The sequence below is a fragment of the Lineus longissimus genome, chromosome 1 (genome assembly GCF_910592395.1).
Source record: "Lineus longissimus chromosome 1, tnLinLong1.2, whole genome shotgun sequence".
NCBI lineage: Eukaryota > Metazoa > Nemertea > Pilidiophora > Heteronemertea > Lineidae > Lineus > Lineus longissimus.
The window spans coordinates 4,133,906-4,154,891 of NC_088308.1; the positions used below are offsets into that span (position 1 = coordinate 4,133,906).

Consider the following 20,986-nt stretch of genomic DNA (forward strand, 5'->3'; position numbering starts at 1 on the left):
GTAGGCCTATATACTGTATAAAAATGTTGTGAAGAGACCATGACTGCCAAAACCTCCAGCGCATTGACTATTGAATCAAGCCTTGTAGGTCACAATTCCCGGCCCCACCCCAAAAAAATAAGAAATCACGGATACTTTCCAACAAAGATCTTTATGTAAGGGGGCCGATGATCGGGGGCCGAAGACAATTTTCGACTAAATCACGGTCGATGATATATCCGGAAACAACAACCACTATTTGTGTGGCGAATTATTACAGGCAATATAATATTTATTTTCATTTCGTTCAATAGATGTGTAATAAAAATACTTTACTGACATATAAAAGACAACTTCATATACTTTTTTATCTAAGAATTATGTTATACCAAACGAAAAGGTAGGTACTTTTTAATTTATTCCCCTCATTTTTAGGAGTCGCTCAATTCTAAAAATAAGATGGCGTAATTTCAAGAATATCTTTTGTTTCTACTGGTAAACTCCACGTTTCTATTTAAAATCGTTGTCTAATGTATTAAAAATGCAAGACAAATAAATAATTTATGATCAGTCTATGGCATCTTGAATTTCTATTGCGTTTTCGGTCTTCAAAAGTACAAAAATCACCCACCTTTCCAGTCGCCGGTCGGTTCACACAGTCACGTGACTTTAGTCTAGTCGTCCATCAATGAACTAGCCATTTAGTTGTCCGTGCGTACTTCTGATAAAAAATCCAACCCTGTGCACATTACCTGTGCCTGTGGCCTAGTCATCCTTGCACCAGACAACACATGTCGATGTGACATTGACTCGACGCCTGTCCGCTGACTGTCTCTGAGTCTGTGTGTGCAGATTAACCTAACAGGCGGAACTGTTGTACTGATCATCGGCATGTTGTCAGTAGTGTGTGTCACTCAATAGATGCAAAGCATGTTCCTTGACTGATGCAGATTGTATGAAACACTTCTACTTATTTTGCAGCTGCTTTGGAACCTTTGTGAAAGCTGTCTGAACAGAGCAACAGTGAAGCTTCAGAGATGGATGTAAAACCAAGGGAATCGACTCCTGGCCGGCATGAACGTGATCAAGACAATGAAAATTACTCTGTGTCATCTGATAGTGATATCTCAACGGAAGCAGATGAACTTGACCATGATGCGGATGATAAGATCAGTTCAGATTCTAAAAAGAATCAATATGATCTTACGGGGAGTGATATCTGTGAGATTGAAGAAGATGACCCCAAACATGATCTTCCCAGTGAAGTCGATATCAAATCTGAACCGACTGATGACTATGAACTTGAGCAAGGTGATGCACTTCCACCAGCTTCAGAACCTGAGGAGTGGGAGGGACCTGGAAATGAGTTGGTCCCTGTTCCACTCAACCTCATACCAGCCGAAGGAAATCAGGGCCTATTGAGAATTGATGTGGAAGACCCGCTCCACCCGGTACCAAGTGGACCTGTGAATGTGAAAGAGGAACAACCAGAAGAAGACATTGAGTCGAGTTTGTACAGTCTTGATGAAGTTGCAGCCGCAATTGATGTAAGTTTGTTACAAAATTTCTGTTGAAGCATCGGCTACACTATGTCTGCCGAAATAAACCCCCTTGTTTGTTGCATGTTGCCATCCAGCAGAAAATGAATGTCGCAGTGTCCTGTAGAACTAATAGGGGCTTGTGATCGTCAGTGTAACTGTAATCAATGTAAAACTGATGACATTTTCTGCCTAAAAGTAATGAGGGTCTTTTCGAAATAGTTATATGGATTTCTCCATCTCCTTTGGACATGTATGCCTCACTTTCCCTCAGGACAGGATTCTTAGTTTCCAAAATTCCAATTCTTTGTTTCTTATCGGATCTTTTTCTTCCTTTCCAGCACAATATGGAACCAAATCCAACTGAAGACCATTCTGGTATGTTCCAATTTCTTTAGAATGGTTTTTTAATCCACACTGAAAAAGATGATCTCCTGGCTGAAGTCACTACTCCAATACCGGTACATGTAAACCCAGTTGGTGCTGAACCATAGTGGCTCATTAAAATACTCATCCCGCCTTGAAGGAGGAATACTTCATGGAAAATAACACCTCCATGTTCAAAGCCAATGCTGAATAAGGAGATTTGAAGAAGAATCTGATCTTCTTTTGGCAATTGCCAGTTTGACACCAGCTGGCTGATCTAGATAGATTATTATAGGATTGACATACCCGGTGCATGTCTTGGGACACACAGATCAGATTACTTGATGACTTACTTCTGATGATTTTCGTAGAGCAAAAATAAGGGGAAAGAAAATTATGTTCTTCAAAGCTGGGATTTATTCCAACTTGATGTTTCAGGTATTATAATTTTTCAGGCCTCAGATTTGAACTTATTAGGGCATCCATTTTAGGGCCATTTTGGTGGTGGGTAAAGTTCTAAAGAAGATTTGAAAAGGCACTGGACTGAAGACCATTTTGGAGGGCACTTACTGCCATGACAGTGTTGGCCTTTGGTTGAATTCGACCCTTGACTTTTAGCAGCTTACTGCAATTTTGGGGCTAAGGGTCAGATACACTAAATATCCATGGTCATTGGTGGTGTGGATGGACCTCTGTGTCTGACACACAGTGTGGTAAAATTCCATGTCGGGACAGTCTTTTCTCAGTCTTTTGAACAATTGGTATTTTCTCATGTTTATTTGAGGATAGCAATTCTGTTGTTGATTCTTTGAAGAAAGCACAATTTCACAGTTGTATGGACTTAAATGTCCACAGTCTACAAGAAGAAGAGTTATAACTTATATTGCAGGGAATGGGTTGCTGACAAAAAGAAGTGCCACAAAATTTTACCACGGGTTTGATCACGGATGATAGACTAATATTTGACTTTGGAGCACAAGACGTTGAAATGAATTACTTCAGCTTGAGAAGTCACCCATCCGTAGCTTACAGGACATATATTCAAGGCGTAAAGAAATGAACACAGTCTCCAGGCGACAAGATAAATGGCCATGCTGGATCCAACTGCTCGAGGTCTGTGAACTGATTGACCAGTGCTTCATGAACTTATCTGTTCACTGTTCTATAATTGCAGTTCCGACCTTTGACCACTATGACGAAATCGAGTCTGCAATTTCCTCTACAGAGCCTGAGCAGATGAGTACTTCCACGGAAGACCCGAGTATTTTTAACCCCAGCATGATTCATGTGTGTAAATACTGTGAAAAGACATTCACGTTTAAGAACAATCTGATTCAGCATCTAAGGATTCACACTGGAGAGAAACCATTTCCTTGTTCAATTTGCGGTGTGGCATTTAGGAACCAAAGTCACCTTGTCCGGCATCGTCGTATTCACACTGGGGAAAAACCTTATCAATGTGACCAGTGTGATGAAGCATTTGCCAGGAGCGGCAGTCTTGCGCAACATAAACTTCTTCACAGCGGAGAAAGACCTTTTGAATGCAATAATTGTGGTAGTGCGTTCAGAATCAAGAGTCATCTGCTCCGTCATGAATTAACTCATCACATTGATAAACCTTTTACTTGTAGCCATTGCTCTAAAGCGTTTGTACTCAAAGAAAAGTGCATCGAACATGAACGTATTCATACAGGAGAAAAACCATTTGCTTGTGATGGATGTGGCCTTATGTTCAGACTCCAAAGATTTCTTAATGAACATAAATGTATTCATGAGGCAGGGGATGGACTATATCTGGAGGGATGTGAACAAGCTTTAAACTTCAAAAGACTTCAATCAGGAGGGAAGCCATTTCAGTGTGAAATTTGCAAAAAGATGTTTGATATAAAACGGAAGCTTCAGCAACATAAACGTGTCCATACAAGAGAGAGATGTTACCAGTGTGATGTTTGTGATAAAGCCTTCCCACTGGAGTCGACCTTGATTGAACATAAACGTATTCATACAGGAGAAAAACCATGGAAATGCAACCAATGTGATAAGGCTTTCAGACAGTATAGGAATCTGATGAAGCATTTGAAGTATCATACAGGAGAAAGACCATTTGCCTGTGACCAGTGTGATAAGGCATTTACCTTGCATTTTCATCTCATGGAGCATAAACTTATTCATACAGGAGAAAGACCATTTGCCTGTGACCAGTGTGGCTTGACATTCAGTCAGAAAGGTTCGCTCAATCGTCACAAGCAGCTGCACTCTGGCCAAAAATCATTTCATTGCGACCAGTGTGATAAATCGTTCATGCGGAAAAGCGGATTAGACCAGCACAAGCACCTTCATTCCGGGGAGAGGCCATTTGCCTGTGATCAGTGTGATAGATCTTTCAAAACAAACACTAATCTGACTCAGCATAAACTCATTCACAAAGGAGTGAAGCCTCATCCGTGTGACTATTGCAAAAGAACCTTTAGGCAGAAGGGCTCACTTAATCGCCATAAAAAATCATGTTCTCTTAAGGGGAAAAGTATAAGTGATTAAACTTAGGTAGTGATGCTAATCTTGCTTAAACTATCTCTTCAAAAAGGGTCTACCTGATTCTGATGTGCTCTTTTTCATGCACCAGTTCAGACCTGGGTTCTCAGCAACTATGAACACAACCAGGCCATGCACCATTATTGCTTTATCATGATGGCATTCAAAAAGTGAGAGCTGCTGTGTTTATAAAACAAGGCCTTTTCTGCAGTGTGAGTATATCCAGACTTTCAGCTGAAGACACCACCCTCTTTACTGAAGGCTAGAATTTTTTCCATGGAAGAAAGTTTTTCTTCAAGTAATAGTTCTTCATGAACTTATCAGTTCTCTTGTTGTATTTTGCAGCTTCATCTATTGACAAGAGTGGTGAAATAAAAACGTTGGGACCAATAAAAGGACTTTCAAAGGCTGTTAAAGTAAAAAAGTCTGCAACAAAGGGTTGTTTGAAGGTTGCCAAGTCTCAAAGATGTGACCAGTGTGATAAAGCATTCGTCTATCCAAGTGAACTAGCACGGCATAAACTGATTCATTCAGGAGTTAGACGACACGCCTGTGGCCAGTGTGATAAAATGTTTAAACTTCCTGGCGATCTCAAAGCACATCAGCGTCTACATACAGGAGAAAGACCGTATGCCTGTGACCAGTGTCATAAGACATACAAGAAAAGGTTTACTCTCACTGAGCATAAACGTATTCATGCTGGTGTGAGACCATATAAATGTGATCAGTGTAATAAAGCATTTACTCGGAGTCATGATGTTTCTCTGCATAAGCTTACCAATCATTCAACAGAAAAGCCATTCAGCTGTGACCAGTGCGACAAAGAATTTAAACGATCGGGTGACCTTAAGAAACATAAATATGTCCATACAGGAGAAAGGCCATTTACCTGTGGCAAGTGTGGTAAATCATTTAAGCAGAGTTCAGCCCTAGCTCTGCATAAAAGTATTCACACTGAAGAAAGGCTTTTTACATGTGACCAGTGTGGTAAATCATTTAAGCAGAGTTCGGCCCTAGCTCGGCATAAACATATTCACACTGAAGAAAGGCTTTTTACATGTGACCAGTGTGAGATGGTATTTAAGCAGAGTTCTGCCCTAGCCCAGCATAAACATATTCACACTGAAGAAACATCTTTTGTGTGTACACTGATGTGTAACAAGTGTGATCGAATATTCCCTCGGAGTAACCTGTATCAACACGAGCAAAGACCATTTACATGTGGCGAGTGTGATAAAGCGTTTAAGAACAGTCCTGCCCTTGCTCTGCATATTGGTGCTCACTCCAAAGAAACGTCTTTTGCATGCGACGAGTGTGATAAAACATTCACGAAGAGAAGCAGTCTGTATCAACACGAATGTGTTCACGACAATGAAAGACCACTTCTGTGTGACGAGTGTGGTAAAATATTCTTACAGAGGTGCATTCTCAATGAGCACAAACGTATTATTCATCCTGCAATAAAAGCTTAAAAGCATAGACAGTCTCAGGCAGAAATATATCTCTGTACAGGCCAAGACACGATGGATGGAGGAAGGGAAAGCTTCTCAATATAAATCACCTTTTTCTGACTTTGCATCCATTTATGTATTAATTGATACTTTCGATAGATGTTCTCATGATGTGGAGTACTCAGTATTTCAAACCTTGACCATGTAACAGGTTTTCTTGACTGGCCCACATTTATGTCCCATGTTCATACAATGTTATGTAACTACATGTGCAGTCAGGGCCAAAACGAAAAAACGTGATTGTTCCTTTGTCACGCTTTATCCCGATTGCTTATATCACATGAAAACATGATTGTGTAAATTCACGCAAAAACGTGATTACAGCATCACATAAAAGCAGGATTGATAGTACAATCACGGTTTAGCTTGAATGAACCAAATCATGGCGAAGTCTGATTGTATCCACATCTCAACAAAACGGGTACTATCGGCATTTGGTTACCGATTTTTCGGGATTTTATTGACGAACAGCAGTGTCACTGTCAATGCTACTGCATTCCATGTATTCCTACCTAAAACCAATAAACTTCTTATATTCATCATCATCATCATCATCATCATCATCATCATCATCATCATCATCATCATTGGTTTGAGAGCTGCATGGCCAAATTGACCTCAGGCTCATACAACAATCGCATGCGTTTTAATGGGTGCAGACGGGAATTCATAACTTCCTCGATATGACCATAATGTTTCTAATTATATATTCTAATTATTGTTTCTAATTATATACCACAGTGCCTGATTCAGTTTAGTCCTTGTTATTGTACTATCCTGTAGTTGAACCTTGATTCAGCATTTTGCCAGTGCCTGTCCAATCTGGCCTTAAAGGTGGTTAGTGTTGAGGCACTGACCACACTTACTGGGAGGCTATTCCAGTAATTCACAATTCCTCTTGAGAAGATGTATTTTCCACAAGTTGCTTTACGATCGCAACTTCTCAAGTTTGAAGGGATGGCCTCTCGTTCTGCCATTTGCTACCGGTGTTTGGGATAGGCTATTGTAGTTCCGACTGGATTTAAAGTATTTTAAACACTTCTATCGTGTTCTGAGTCTGAGCCTCATAGTTTCACTCAATACCGGATCCTCTGCAGATCATTTTAGTGGCCCTACGTTGCACTGTCTGCAACTTTTCAATATCTTGGGTTCTAATAGGGGTCGAGGCTGTATTGGCATGTTCAAGTAATGGCCTGACCACGGCTTTGTGCAGCATTATTATGTGAATTGTGATTTAGTACCCTGGCAGTTTCTGCATTGTGAAGACACTATGAAAAGCCATCTGATATCACAGGTTATTAACAAGGTTAATAAGCTATTATGTGCAATCCCCGTCAGTCACGTGGCCAGAATTCGGAAACCCAACTACTGATGATGAATCAATCATAGATTTATGTATTATCTGTGTACTGTATTTTGTTATTTGGTGATTTAAAACAGAACTAGATTTCTGGATTGATTATGATGATGAGCTAGCCTCGTTCTGGTGAAGCAGAGCAAAGGCCTTTCATCCTGACGTAATCAGAGGGCACCCAACTCGAAAACAAGGATGGTTTCAGAAAACTTCAACATCACGGAAAAACGTGACTAAACAATCACGATTTTTCGTGTTGGCCCCGACTGATGTAACATGTATTTAGAATATACATGTAATTGATGAATAAAATACATTATATCCAAGTGAACGTTTGCTTGTTTTGATTTCAATTGTTACATAAGTTAGTCCACCGTCCCCTTTATCATATGAGGACTTGACTGTTCATCATCAACAGACTGACAACATCCACATAGACTAACTCATGGAGTGAGAGATGATATGCCTGTGACCAGTCGGATCAAACGCTCAAGCGAAATGAAGCATCCTCACAGCATAAAGGAACTCCTTCCTTTAGTTTGAATATGCCTTGAATGCGATGCGTATGGATAGGCCTACCCATATGGAAATGCATCATTTTCCAGGCTAATCACAACCAATGACCATGATAAACCAAAATGGCCAATGCTACGCGTATGGACATCAATTTCAGAATATCCGGTATGGAAATTCATTCCCTTCCAGACTGATCACCTTTCACAACATTTCAGATCAATCTGTAACACGGTCCCCTGATCAGTTCTCTTCTTCTGTTTTGCAGTTGCATCTCTACGAGACTACGGCAGCGAAATGAAGTCTAAAGGTGCCGCAAGGGTGAAGAACAATCCATATTACGCCTGTGGCATTTGTAGTAAAATGTTCAAGCGGAAGGGCGATCTAACCCGGCATGAACGGATCCATACTGGAGAAAAGCCATTCAGATGTGACCAGTGTGATAAAACCTTTTCCGGTAATAGTGACCTCACTAGACATAAGCGTATTCACACTGGAGAAAAACCATTTTCATGTGACCTGTGTAATAAAGCATTCAAAGACAAAGGTAACCTTGCGAAACATAAACGTATTCACACAGAAGAAAAACCTTATGCGTGTGACCAGTGTGAAGAAGCATTCAAGTGGAGTAATGCTCTCAAACAACATAGACTAACTCATGACGTAGAACGACCATTTGCCTGTGATCAGTGTGATAAAACCTTCAAGTGGAGTAGTGGCCTCTCTCACCACAGAGTTATTCATGGTGAAAGAACGCAAGGAAGTATAATCTGTAAAGAAATGGGAAATATAACATGGACAGTCAACAGAAAGTATATCCCTTCTGATCAGTGTGATGAAACTGTCTCAGGTGGTCGTGATCTTACCAGGCAACGTCATGTTCGGTCAGGTGGTAATGCGTACACATGTCACGACTGTGGCAAAACATTTCAACAGAGTGGTTACCTTTATCAGCATAAACGAATCCATACAGGAGAAAGACCATTTGCTTGTGACCAGTGTGACAAAACATTTCATCATAGGTGTAATCTCTCTCAACACAAACGGATTCATACAGGAGAAAAGCCATTTGCATGTGACCAGTGTGATAAGACATTCACACAGAGTAGCACTCTTTATCAACACAAACGCATTCACTCCGAAGAAAGACCTTACGCCTGTGACAAGTGTGGTAAAACATTCAAGTTGAGTAGTGATCGTTTCAAACATAAACGTATTCACACTGGCGAAAGACCATTTGCGTGTGACCAGTGTGACAAGACATTCACACAGCGCAGTAGTCTCAATGAGCATAAATTTATTCATACTGGAGAAAGACAGTTGGCCTGTGAACAATGTGATAAAACATTCAAACAGCGCAGAGGCCTTAATAAACATAAACGTAATGTCCATTCCAAAGAGATACTGTAAGCCGCAAGGCTAAAGCACTGCGTACAAACGAGCATGCTATATCTCCCGGAAGTAGAGTCCATTGTCCACGAAAAGGTATTTCAATGCGAATCGGCTCTTATTCATTGTGCAGGTACTTGTGAATTGAAACATCCTTAGACTCCCCATCCTTGCTTTGGGTCGCCGCACTTACGGACCCTAGGCGGAAACACAGTTATGTCTTCCTTGCCAAGGTGAACACTGCTGGGACTCAAATTGTGATCAAGTTTATATGGATTCGCACGTTCATTTTTTCTGTGCATGTTTAGGTTTCTCGCAGAACCGTGAGCAGTTCTGCGAGAGAGTTGTGAACGAACTCTCTGTTGACATTGGCGTCGTCCTTTGGTCTATATGGATGACGCAGACTTAGCAGAAACCAAACTTGGGAAACAGATTGTCAGTAAATAATGGTATTACACTTGAAGACAACCTGGCTCTACTAGTCATTGCAGCGGATACATGGTACGTGCCGTAATGGCACTAGCCCAGTTGTTGTTCCGTACATTTATTAAGCCTTCTTTTGTATCCCCTTTTGTAATTTTGGAGTTTGTACTTGGAAAACATGATCCTCTTTGTGATGGAGGAAATAAACATCTATATATACAACAATAAATTGGGCCATTGGAAAGTACTTTCTCTTTAATATAGCAGGCTCTGCTTATGATGCGCTTGTACACAGTGTAAAGGTTGGCAAATTTTCAATTACATTGTAGCAGTAGTCGAGTAGACTAAATACGCGTTTGCTACAGAAAATATGGCTTCGCCTTTAGCGGAAGTACGCCTTCGACGACGCATTGGCGAAAGTAAGAACTGTTTGAAACAATTAGATTATTTCAAATATAATTTGGTAAATAGTTAAATTTCCATATGGATTCGCATAATTAGTACCTGCACCGCTTTTCAAATAAGTCGGGTTTACCCAGTGACAACTAGGGCCCGAGGTGCCTGGCCGAAGTAACCTGTAATGCCGATCTACCGGATTTGTGGGTTTATCCATCCTTCACGGAGGAGACTAGGATAAGTCGGCATGTAACCTCCTCACTGAGCTGGTTACTTTGTAGCGAATCAAATCGCCACCAACAAGGTTTTCGCATACCCCGGCTACGTGAAAAGGGAGTACAAGACTATGAGGTTCAGGATGGGGTCTGCCGCGATATCATTCGTAAAGTCTCCTATACTGTGCATGCCCCAAAAATATTTATCCTTGGGGAAAGGGCGCAAGTACTGATGCCACTATAAGAGCCATCCTGACTCTCATGCGTTTGTGTCACCTCCGTACTGATGCAGCAGGACTGATAGCTTTTAAAAACACACCTATTATTGTTAGTAGGTTTATATCATTGAGGAAGCTGTCCTGAATAACTAGATAAATCAGTATTTTTGTAACTCTATGCCATATCAATGGCACAATTTAACCTTTTTTCCCCCTACACTGTAAATGTCGGTCCGTGATATACGGTGGCTGGGAAAGGACATCGGAATTTTTTTTTCTTGGCGGGACGATGGCGGACGATTCATCAACAAGTTTCAACGGTAAATGACGTCGCACAACCGGCCGTACATTGAAGAGTGATTTATTGCAACTCGTTTGCAGTAAATCGCTGATTTTGATGGTCTTGAAAACAACAAGAAACAAAAACAATAATGAATTGCAACTCAATTCATTGCAACTAACTGCAACTAGCTGAGTTGCTTTCAACTTTAAACGAATCTCTCAGTCTGCATCCGGCTGGCATATATACCGGAGTATGATCAGCGGGGATAATCTGCGTCATGCTAATACCCGACATATAAGGTGATTACGCCGAAATCGTTTTGTAAAGTGAAATAAGCCCAGCCTCGTTTCCGTAAGTCGTCCCCTCCCCCGACTTTAGATAATAAAAAAGAAGGCAAAATGCAAGAAATAAAATTCTGGAAATTATTATTTGTCTTCGTTTTTTGTTTTCGCAAGTCGTCCCCCGACTTAATAAGTCGTCCCGCCCAGAAAAAAAGATTTCGATGTCCTTTCCCAGCCACCGTAGTGATAAAATCGAAGTTGTTGCTTTACTTAACGGGGACGCGAAGGCACATGGATATTCACTGACAAATTCACCGTTATGCATATTGCAAAAGACAGTAGACCTACCTGGTCCTATCACGGACGTTTTTGCTATTCTATAATTCCAGCGGCTAACGGACCAGCATGAATACATCGCACGGAACTCTGGATGGCGATGCTGAGGTGACGTATACGTTTCACTTCGTTGTGACGAATGACAGTACCTTCTGTTTCGTTATCAACTTGTTTCAGACGAGTCGGGTTTTGAAATAATCATGGTTTTGCTCTTGTTTTATTTCTCGGAAGTGGTACAACCAGAACCTGCGCAAATAATGTACATGTATATGTTGCTTGAATTTGACTCTTTAGGTGGATGAGCTGACTGCCTGTCTCCCGCGACGAAGGTCCACAAACAGAGTTGGCCTGGGCGTCGTCCTGGCTCTTGACACACTGGAGGGTCTGACCGTTTACACCATTGTATCCAGCGTGGTGTTATTCTGCGAGGATAATCTGAGTCTCTCAAAAACGGAGGCGGTTGTCGTATATCTTATTTTTGGCGGTGAGTAGAGGTGTAGTTTGTGAACAGCGACTTTCGGCAAATGATAAAAACAATTGCGCCCTAGGCCCTGACGTGTCCGTATTAATGAGGATGAGCTCGATTTTATTAAGCGGTCATACGTAAAACATCCTGACCCGCAATGTTTTGAGATAATGGATCTCGATAGTGATCTCTCATGCGCAAACGCATGAGAGTCAGGATGTACGTAAAATTGATATATACGGATACGTATGGCGGCAGCCTCATTCCCGTCATCGCACCGCCACATTTCATTAGAAGGGAATAGCTACATCTGCTGAAGGGAGCCTGCGTCTGAATAGTTTCCTTGTATTTTCCGAAGGAAGAGGCTCCAATTGGCTACGTCGTGTAAGTTGATATCGCTAGCTCCTGCAAAAAGGCCTACTTGATTAATGATGTTGTTTCTGAAGGATGGTTGTTTGAGTTCTAACTAAACATCTTCTCTTATCTAAACAGCCATTATGTTCATCGTGCCCTGCATAACCGGAGCACTGGGCGATGCCGTCGTCACTCGTTACACATGCATTCTCGCTTCCCTGGCTGTCTTTTTACTGGGTACGTATATGGTGCTTTAAAGGCACTATTACGCCATGGTAGTTGTGCTGGTTGTGACAACACCGACAGCAACAGGAGGCGCAAGCAAAAAGTGTAATTTTGTCCACCCCCAAAGAACCTTTTGTCTCCCCCTCCCCCCAAGACAAACAGCTAGCTATACGCCCTTGTGCTGTGGTTTTGGAGAGGCGAACACGTTTGCGCCTTCGGCGGTCTTTCGTAGAGACATACATGTACAAATCCCCTTGATGTAGACTTAATTACTGACAGAAATTTCATTATTTAGATGTCGAGGGCTCGAGGGCCGTTAACGACGCCAAATTTGGAATTGGCATCATTTTCAACGGACCAAAATGTATTGTAATATTCATGTCAGACGGGCTATCGAAATAATCATTTCAATCCGGCAGCCAGCAGGTTTAGGGCCAAGACAAATGGTAAACTGTCAATAATTACGACACTCTCGTTAATCAACTGATGAGTTTCCCGACATTTCAGGTGGATTGGTCATGTTGAGTCTGGCACTGATAATGAGTCAAGATATGGACGTAAGTATACTTGGTTAGTCAATAAAAATGTCATCCAAAGTAAAGAGAATCACATTACCCTTTATGTGTGCACAGAATCTTTCGATAAAGTTATTGACAGATTTTGGTTCCACTAAAAGAGTCTATCGCAGTCACGGTCCCACTGGGAGCCATTTTTCGCGTGAAAAACATTACCTTGCCCCTTGACGTCCGTGACTGATCGTTGTCTTCCAGTTCCGTCCACGACGTGCCCTGTATATGGTGTCACTTGTCCTCGTTGGCGTCGGCAGCGGTGGCTGTATTTCAGTTAGTATACCATTCGGAGCTGACCAACTTGCTGATCCCTCACCAAGAAATATGTGGTCCTTCTTCATTTGGTAAGATAACCTCAAGGATAAGACAAAAGATAGGGTTTCAATCCATTGGAATTTTATATGTTCGCAGTCAAGACCATCTAGTCTATTTCATACTCCGACGCACAGCGCAATCAAAATCTGGATGCCGACATCGTCGTGTTGATTCACTCCGATGAAGATATATGACAGCGTGGGCACGCCCGTCTGATTGGCGCACGATCCTGTGGGCCTATGCTGATGCTGTAATAAAGGGGGACGCAAAAGCTGAAGAGGCGTTTGGACGCCCTGTTTTTAACAATGGCGGATGATATAATTCATAGTGTCCCTGGACACTTTATCCCAGGACTTTTCAAACTGTTGCACATACAAGTTCGGAAGTTTTGAAAATTCGCGAAGGTTCTAGATTGAAGTACGGATGCTGGCAATGACTAAACCATCAAGTCGATGTATTAGTAAATTTTCGTGATTAAATCGCGATAGCAGCCCCTAAATGGAAGATAAACGTGCGCAATTTGATCACTGTTATAATCATTATCCCACCATTTCTCTTTCCTTCCTTCTTTCTAATTCAAAACAGGAAGCACTGGTTTTACTGCCTTGGTAAATTCTTGGGTTACTTGCCCTTACCAGATGTGCTAAAGGCGGTTGACAAAGACACACACAAAGAAACAGTATTACTACCTCAGGCAATTATTGTTGTTGTTGCTGTTGGACTTGGAATCGGAATACTACTACTTGGCAAGCCACGGTTCAACATTGTTCAACCGCAAGGTATACTTAAAGGCCCGATTCCACCTGAGCGATTCCTGCAGCACAAAAACGCTTAAGTGGAATCGGGCGTTAGTGATAACTCTGGGGCAACCTTTGACCAGTTTCTTAATTGCTGGATTTAGCCGCCCGTGTGCGCCGTGTTAAAACCGATTTGGTGACATTGCCCGATTAGGTGACCCGGCCGAATAAGTGACACAAATCAACCGTTCAGCAGACCCAACCGAATAAGTGACCCAGTATCATCCGATTAGGTGACCAAGCCGTCCACGTCCGAACCGTTCAGGATATTAGGTTGGGTGTTTTGGACCGGGAAGTATCTCATCTGCTAATGAGAGGCTTTTGTTCTGTCATTGTATCAGTTGACTGGCATTGTCAAAAATGTGGGACTGGGCTTTTGCGCACATACATTTGGGTACATGTAGCGTTAATTATACATATTCTGCATCAGATAAATCGGTACCAGTGGGCAATAAAACGTATCAAACTAAACCCTAATCTGTCTTGAAATTTTCGGCAGTTGAATATATGGATATTGTAGAGATTCCTAATTCATAAGCGAAAAACTCGTTCCCGGGCGGTCAAATTGAAACTGAAACATGAAAATATTGAAACATATTTCAGGAAAGAAGATCTTTAGCCGCCTCAAGAACGGTTTCTCAATGTGTCTTCCTTGCCTCTGCCGGGAGAGCTTTGACTACGTCTCTTTAGGAAGCTCAACATCACTTACGGATGAGCGTCGTGACAACCGCCTGCTCCTGAAGAGGGTCATACTACTCTCAGCACTCTTCTCTCTTTTTGGGATATACACCATCTTTCACTATCAGGTATTATTCAGATGATTTGCTTGAGTACATGTATGCATCTGACAATTCCTACTCAACCAATGCACATGGCTGTGCAGTGTAGGGAACGGCATTTAGAATCGAAATTGCAAACCTCGAAACGCATTGGAACACGCCAATGGCATTGGGGAGAAAGCAATCCCACAATTCCGCGTACCAAATGGGTTATAAGGAGCAAATGCCCCCGAGGTCAGCCAAAATAATGTGATGATGCTGGCCGACATTTTTTTAAAGGTATCATTTTGGGCCAGTTATGGGCCACAATAAACTCGGATTGTGGCCGGTAACTGGTATAGTAATAATTCATAAATCTCCACCGTAATAAGGCCTTCAGCGGGTTCGTTGGGTCAGTCAGCAGAATGCAACATCAAGGAACAATGTTTGGGGTTGAACACCCCATTTAGATGGCTCCATTTAGACATGTGCTCTGTCCAAACCTCTTCTATTCATACATGTACCAAACCGGTGCCATTACACGAAATGATACTTAATTCTAGTAGCTTTAAACAATTGATCGATAGTTTTATGTCGTTTACATGTATTATTACAATTTTCAGCTGTCAAGCACATTTATGTTACAAGCAGAGGAGCTCCAAAACGCGAGTCCACTTCCGGTTATCTCATTGAACATGTGTTGACCAATCGTCGCTCTTCTCGCTATACCGCTGGTCGAGGTTCACAACAGATACAAGATACATTGGAAGAACATGACTAACTTGGACATCATGCGTGAGTCGTTTTACTGCAAGAAGCTTTGTTGTCCCGCCAAGACCACGATTGACAAATTATGGCTTAAAGTAGGCCGAGCACATATTGAACATTTCAAATCGGTTGTCCCCCGATGACCATATATATTGACAAATAATATATTTCAAGACTCGTTTATTTGAAAATTCACGGATTGTTACATCTTTTCTTCAATTCAACAGAATCTCTACTATCAATTTTGAAGTGAAAAGTCCCACAACATCATCTGAAGAGAACCCTTTACGACAGTCATTAACGTGCGGGTTGCTGGTATAGGCCTCCGTAGTTGCCTTCTTACAGTAATGGGAAACGCCCAATAATTAGCTGTCTTCTTACAGTAATCTGCGAGCAATTACTGCATTGCCTTTTACATTTAAGGAAGCAATACTTGTATCTTCCTCGATTACCTGGAGCAATGATTACCTCCCTACAGTAATGAGAATACTACCTGTTTTTGTTTTCTTACAGTATCGGGAGTAATACCATTATCGTCTGCCGCAGCTGCTGCTGCGATTCTACAGTGGTATATCAGAAATGCTCCGCCACCTGGTGTCACACTTTGGGCTCAGATACCACTATACATTTGCACTGGTCTGGCGGACCTCCTGTGTTATACGCCTGGTAAGGTGGTAGTCACACATTTTAGATGATTAGTGATAATGCCAGTTGTCAATTGTCAATAATAATCGTCGTTCTTTGAAATAACCGTTCAACGCTTGATATGACACCTCAAGATAGCATAGCTTTTTTGTTACACTGGTGGGGAATTTATCAGCATTTGGCTGTTTAAAAATGCTTTTGCATGCATGAGAATGCGTACGTTTATGTGCTGGAGTTCGCGTCTATACGTCCAGCCTATGCAATCATTTCGGTTCGTAATCGTTGTTGACAATAAGGTTCGTTTTACAGCGACCGAGTTTGCCTACAAGGAAAGCCCAAAGCACATTGAAGGGTTCATCATCGGAATGATGTTTACCACAGGATCTTTGCTGACTTTGATGGTATACATCATAGAGGAAGCAATATTCTATAAGTGTAAGTGACACAGTACCTGTACACAAACAAGGTCATGGGGCCTACCATTCGTTTCAAGTTGAGAGTCATGGTACTAATCCCCCCCCCCCACCCCCCAAAACAAAAGAAAATTGTCCGCCCGCTATATTGACCTATATGCACTATAAAAGTGTAACCAGAGCAAGTATTTTTTGGGCAAATTCTATAGTATCCAAGCAGAGATAAGATGCTCAGCGGAAGATGATAATTCGAAGCACTGGTATGCGAGGATGCAACCAGTCTGTGATCTTAATTGTACTCTCGCTGTCGAGGCTGGTGGACTATATACTGCTTGACTGAAGCCACAATGACTGAAAGTGTACGTGCCATCTAGAAACGCGCTAAAGCTTCATATCAGAATTTCTTTCATCTTACAACTTTTTTATTTTCAGATGTCCCAGACAAAACAGATATCCAGTACCAGTACCACTTCTACGCGGTGTTTGGTTTCACTGCCTTTGTCTTCATCGTTGTGTTGATGCCGTTCGTCCACATCTACAGGCGCTTTAAAGGTGGGCTCAATGACACACAAGGTGAAAGACTTGTGGACGTAACAGGCTCACATCAGTCGGATCCAGAAACCACCTGATCAAGAAAGTGAAGCAAATCACGAGAATCGTAGAACGCAGAATGTGCAATTCATATAATAGGACATTAGGTGATATGAAGAATAGAAAATGTTTTTCAGTTTTGTATTGGTACTGATATGACTGGTGTATTAATGAGTCTACATGACAGCGTTGCAGCATTGATATTCAGTACGTTCTACGCTATTTATGTATTCTATGCATGTATTCTATGCTTCTCGCTTGCATTATGATTCTGATTTACTCAAGGAATGCATCAGGACATCTCTCGCCAAAACGTCTGTGGCATAAACAGTCCGCTTTCTACAACTGGAAAATGTAGCTGAGGCCAATAAATTTATTTCTATAGTTATGTCCAGTATCAAAAATCATTATTTTGGTAATGTACTTCATGTATTCGTTAAGTATACGGAATTCGACACGTGCATTAGACAAATAGGCACTGTAATATACTTATTTCAAGTACGTGCAGCTCCATTTTTACTCGCTGTGAAGCAGTCTCCACAGGCCTTACGAAGCGCTACGAACGACGAAGTACGAAATATGCAGATGCATTTAATCGACGATTATTTTTTGAAAATTATCCCGATTCCTCTCACAACTACGTATCAAAGATGATATACTAGTGTCGAGTTAAATGAATTAGCACAGATTCAGTGGGACAACACCATCTCCGTGCTGTGCTTCGCCGTTACTGATTGCGAAACCTGCCTATAAGAGAGTCCGGTTAAAGTTTCTTTACACAAGGCAAACTCCGAGAACTTCGAGTCCGTCAACCTAGCGATTACCGCACAAGGTAATGGTCTTTTGGATGATAACATTACTTAGGCTTCGCCATTATTGGTAATTCTCTCTTCGCCATGTTCATCACCTTCATCTACAATTACTTTATCACCCTTTGGTTGGTCCATCGCAAAAACCCCCATCCGACCGATGTTAGTTGGGGCCCCCCGGCACCCCATGACCAGCGTATCCTTATTGACATCACAGCGTAACCACCAACTGTCACCAAGTGAAAGCTCCCCGTCGCCGAAGGAGAGCGCCTGCATCGCGAAGGTCTGGAAGAGGTTTTTCCCGGGAATCTTGTAGACCGCGGAGGCGTGCTTGTTTTCATCGCTGGTTGCCCCGACCACGTACACGTCTCCGCCGTGACACGCAACATCCCTGACGTTCAGCCCGAGTTCGCCGTGAAGGAAGGATCGTGTCTTTCCGAGTCTGTTCTTATTCCATTCGTAGATTGATATCTCCTGAGAACTGCAAGTAGCCATGAACTTTTCATCGCAGGCGATTCTCCAGTGATCCCATCCGACCTTCAGGTACTGTAGGACGGTCCCGTTTCGATCCAGGACAACAAGTCGGTGGTTGCCCATGCCATCCAAGACGACATACTGCCCGCGGTGACTGTTTACTGCCAGGGACTGCGGGTAAGAGAGTTCACCTTTTATATCAATAGACCCAGAGCGAGAGCGTGTTTCAGGGTCATACAATCTCAGGTATGGCCTCGCACTGCATAATACTGTGATGATCCCTTGTGTATCAACGTCCATATCCCAGGCAGGATGGATCCCGTAACTAAGCACGTGGAAGCATTCTTTCACCCATAGCAACAAGACTGAGGCAGCACCGACATCATTCTGAGATGCAAGAGCTGCGAAACCTTCTGGTTTCAAATGTGCCACGCTGTGCAGATTTCGATACTGGCTTTGCAGCGGGAAAGGGAGGTCGTAATTGCCTGTGAGTTCCTTGTACCTAACCTCAGCACCAGACTCGTGCTCAACTCCGATATGCTGTGGTACCCGGCGACTGGTCTGAAACCCAGGCTCAACTAATTTCCCTATTTTGATGTCAGAATTCATCGGGACAAAGGATGGAAGGTTATGTAACCTCTCCCTGTACGGCCCTGAGCTGACCTGTTTGTAATTCCCAAGGATCTTCAGTTCATTCTTCGCTTTCGTGAGTTCAAGCAGTTGTTCTGCGCCGCTGACAGTTTCTGAAGAAAGCTCCTCTCCTTTCTGTATACCCTTGGCCAGTCTCTCTCTCACCAGCAGCCATTCCTCCATCGTCTGCTCAATGCCTCTTACGTCACACGTCCTCTGCACCTTAAACACCATTTCGTCGCGCTGTTTCAAGATCCCTCTCACTGCAGCATTGGCATGGTCCTCAATCTGTGTTGTAAGTCTCTCCGTTTGTGCTGTCATCCCCAGTTTTAGATCTTTCATCTCTCCATCAATGGCGTACAGATCGTTCGCCCGCATCTCGGACTTTTTCTTCGCATCTGCCAATTCACTGCATGTTTCCTGAACATACACAAAGAAGTTCCGTACATCATGTCCGTCGTGTTGTTGCTCAATGCAGACTTCACAAGCAGTGTCCCCACATTGTAAACAGAAGTACCGAATGGGCCTGCTGTCGTGTCGTTCACACCTCATGTCGTCTGAAACTCGAGCACAAATCGGTACAATCGTATGATATTTCGAAACCGACTTCTGGCGATGGGAGTAGCGGCATTCATTGCAGAGGTACATTTTATCACAGATTGTACATACGTCTGTGGCCTTTCTCTGGACGTTGTTGTATCTACAGACCGTGCAGAGTTTGTCTCCATCTTCCGCGCTATCTTGGCTGTCTGTTGGTGGAGCTCTGTTTCTCTGTCCGTTATCAGTGGAGAGTTGGTTGTCATCTCCATCCGGCTTGTCATCTACTGCGGTCGCTGATGGGTTTCCGTTTGTCAGTCTGTTAGCATCTGTAGAGGGGTTGTCGTCCCCATCCGGCTTATCATCTGCCCCATCCGCCATTTCTCTGAGTCCACGCTACGAAGGACTGCAAGTTCAAGTTGTAAAAACTTTCAATATACTGACGACCGTACAGTATAGCCTAAACAAGATAATTGAGACTATAGGCAGGAGTCAGGTGTAGGTCAGATTAAGTTACACGAAATCGCCGGCAGGCAGGGATCTCTCCTATGTCACGGTACATCGAAAATATCCACACTTTTATGAGAAATATATCACAAATACAAACACAATCCATGCCCAGCCTAACTCAGCTAGTCGCCTGAAGACTACCAATTTAACCCCCCCCCCCCCTTGAAGTACCTTTCGTTTGATCAAATATCGCAATTCTTGTGATTGTATCAAGAGAAGCTTCTGTTCCCCGTATTTCTCCCGAAGTTTGTTTGTCAGGGCGTGGCCTTAGTTATACATACCTAATAATTTACTCTTACTACTAATTAACAGCAATTCTGTTTCTTACCTGCTTTTCTTCAATGATACTTGAATCCTACTCAGCGGTGACGGCCGGCAATATGACTTGTGATGGTTTAGATCAACACAACTGATCGCCACAAGAACATTCAAGTCATATGCCCAATTTGATTCATTGTCGCATACCAGTTCTATGTATCCTTTCAGAAACACCACAAAAGCTCCACAGGTCATATTTGAAATATGCACTTGGTGGTTTGGTTCAAATAAATATTTCAGTAAATCACACCAGGAGCGCAATATTGAGTATAACAAAACCGATATTTCTGATCATATTGATCATTATTTGAAAAGACTTTGAGGATATATTTGGCAGAATTTTTCAAAGATGTGACATTGCATACAATCTCCTCTTCGAACAAGATGACTTCGAACACCATTAGATGACCGACTTTCAAATTGTATTCAATAAATATACTATCACTCTTTCATTTGTCTCGAAATTTATTCAA

The 20,986-nt window shown here is 42.3% G+C and overlaps 3 protein-coding genes across 5 annotated transcripts; 2 read left to right on the forward strand and 1 right to left on the reverse strand.

Moving 5' to 3' along the window:
• Positions 1-394: 394 nt before the first annotated feature.
• Positions 395-9,819, forward strand: LOC135485726 (zinc finger protein 345-like). Of its 3 annotated transcripts, XM_064768120.1 has the most exons (5): positions 395-474; positions 961-1,526; positions 1,859-1,895; positions 3,058-4,427; positions 4,761-4,847. In XM_064768120.1, the coding sequence occupies exons 2-4, from the start codon at positions 1,017-1,019 to the stop codon at positions 4,419-4,421; spliced, it is 1,911 nt and encodes a 636-aa protein (XP_064624190.1). In that variant the 5' UTR covers positions 395-474; positions 961-1,016; the 3' UTR covers positions 4,422-4,427; positions 4,761-4,847. The 3 variants fall into 3 exon arrangements, with proteins under 3 accessions (XP_064624190.1, XP_064624195.1, XP_064624204.1); XM_064768125.1 differs by lacking the exons at positions 3,058-4,427; positions 4,761-4,847 and adding an exon at positions 8,062-9,819; XM_064768134.1 differs by lacking the exon at positions 3,058-4,427 and having other exon boundaries at positions 4,761-7,611.
• A 1,489-nt stretch (positions 9,820-11,308) lies between these two features.
• On the forward strand, positions 11,309-17,416 carry LOC135485754 (solute carrier family 15 member 4-like). The gene is made up of 11 exons (XM_064768150.1): positions 11,309-11,442; positions 11,629-11,818; positions 12,293-12,391; positions 12,887-12,936; positions 13,150-13,292; positions 13,849-14,042; positions 14,664-14,866; positions 15,442-15,613; positions 16,100-16,252; positions 16,541-16,666; positions 17,077-17,416. The coding sequence occupies exons 1-8, from the start codon at positions 11,404-11,406 to the stop codon at positions 15,520-15,522; spliced, it is 999 nt and encodes a 332-aa protein (XP_064624220.1). The 5' UTR covers positions 11,309-11,403; the 3' UTR covers positions 15,523-15,613; positions 16,100-16,252; positions 16,541-16,666; positions 17,077-17,416.
• Positions 17,404-20,693, reverse strand: LOC135485745 (uncharacterized). Its single transcript, XM_064768144.1, has 2 exons — positions 20,524-20,693; positions 17,404-20,091 (listed from the first exon to the last, which is right to left on the reverse strand). The coding sequence occupies exon 2, from the start codon at positions 20,064-20,066 to the stop codon at positions 18,096-18,098; it is 1,971 nt and encodes a 656-aa protein (XP_064624214.1). The 5' UTR covers positions 20,067-20,091; positions 20,524-20,693; the 3' UTR covers positions 17,404-18,095.
• Positions 20,694-20,986: the final 293 nt, after the last annotated feature.

What these genes read in the sequence shown, in the direction of transcription:
- LOC135485726 (XM_064768120.1), top strand. Translation starts at nt 1,017, where the DNA reads ATGGATGTAAAACCAAGGGAATCGACTCCTGGCCGGCATGAACGTGAT. An exon ending in AAGTTGCAGCCGCAATTGAT is followed by an intron (nt 1,527 to 1,858) that starts GTAAGTTTGTTA and finishes CTTCCTTTCCAG; the next exon opens with CACAATATGGAACCAAATCC. An exon ending in TCCAACTGAAGACCATTCTG is followed by an intron (nt 1,896 to 3,057) that starts GTATGTTCCAAT and finishes CTATAATTGCAG; the next exon opens with TTCCGACCTTTGACCACTAT.
- LOC135485754 (XM_064768150.1), top strand. Translation starts at nt 11,404, where the DNA reads ATGAATACATCGCACGGAACTCTGGATGGCGATGCTGAG. An exon ending in CTCTGGATGGCGATGCTGAG is followed by an intron (nt 11,443 to 11,628) that starts GTGACGTATACG and finishes TTGACTCTTTAG; the next exon opens with GTGGATGAGCTGACTGCCTG. An exon ending in ACACCATCTTTCACTATCAG is followed by an intron (nt 14,867 to 15,441) that starts GTATTATTCAGA and finishes TACAATTTTCAG; the next exon opens with CTGTCAAGCACATTTATGTT.
- LOC135485745 (XM_064768144.1), bottom strand. Translation starts at nt 20,066, where the DNA reads ATGGCGGATGGGGCAGATGATAAGCCGGATGGGGACGACAACCCCTCT.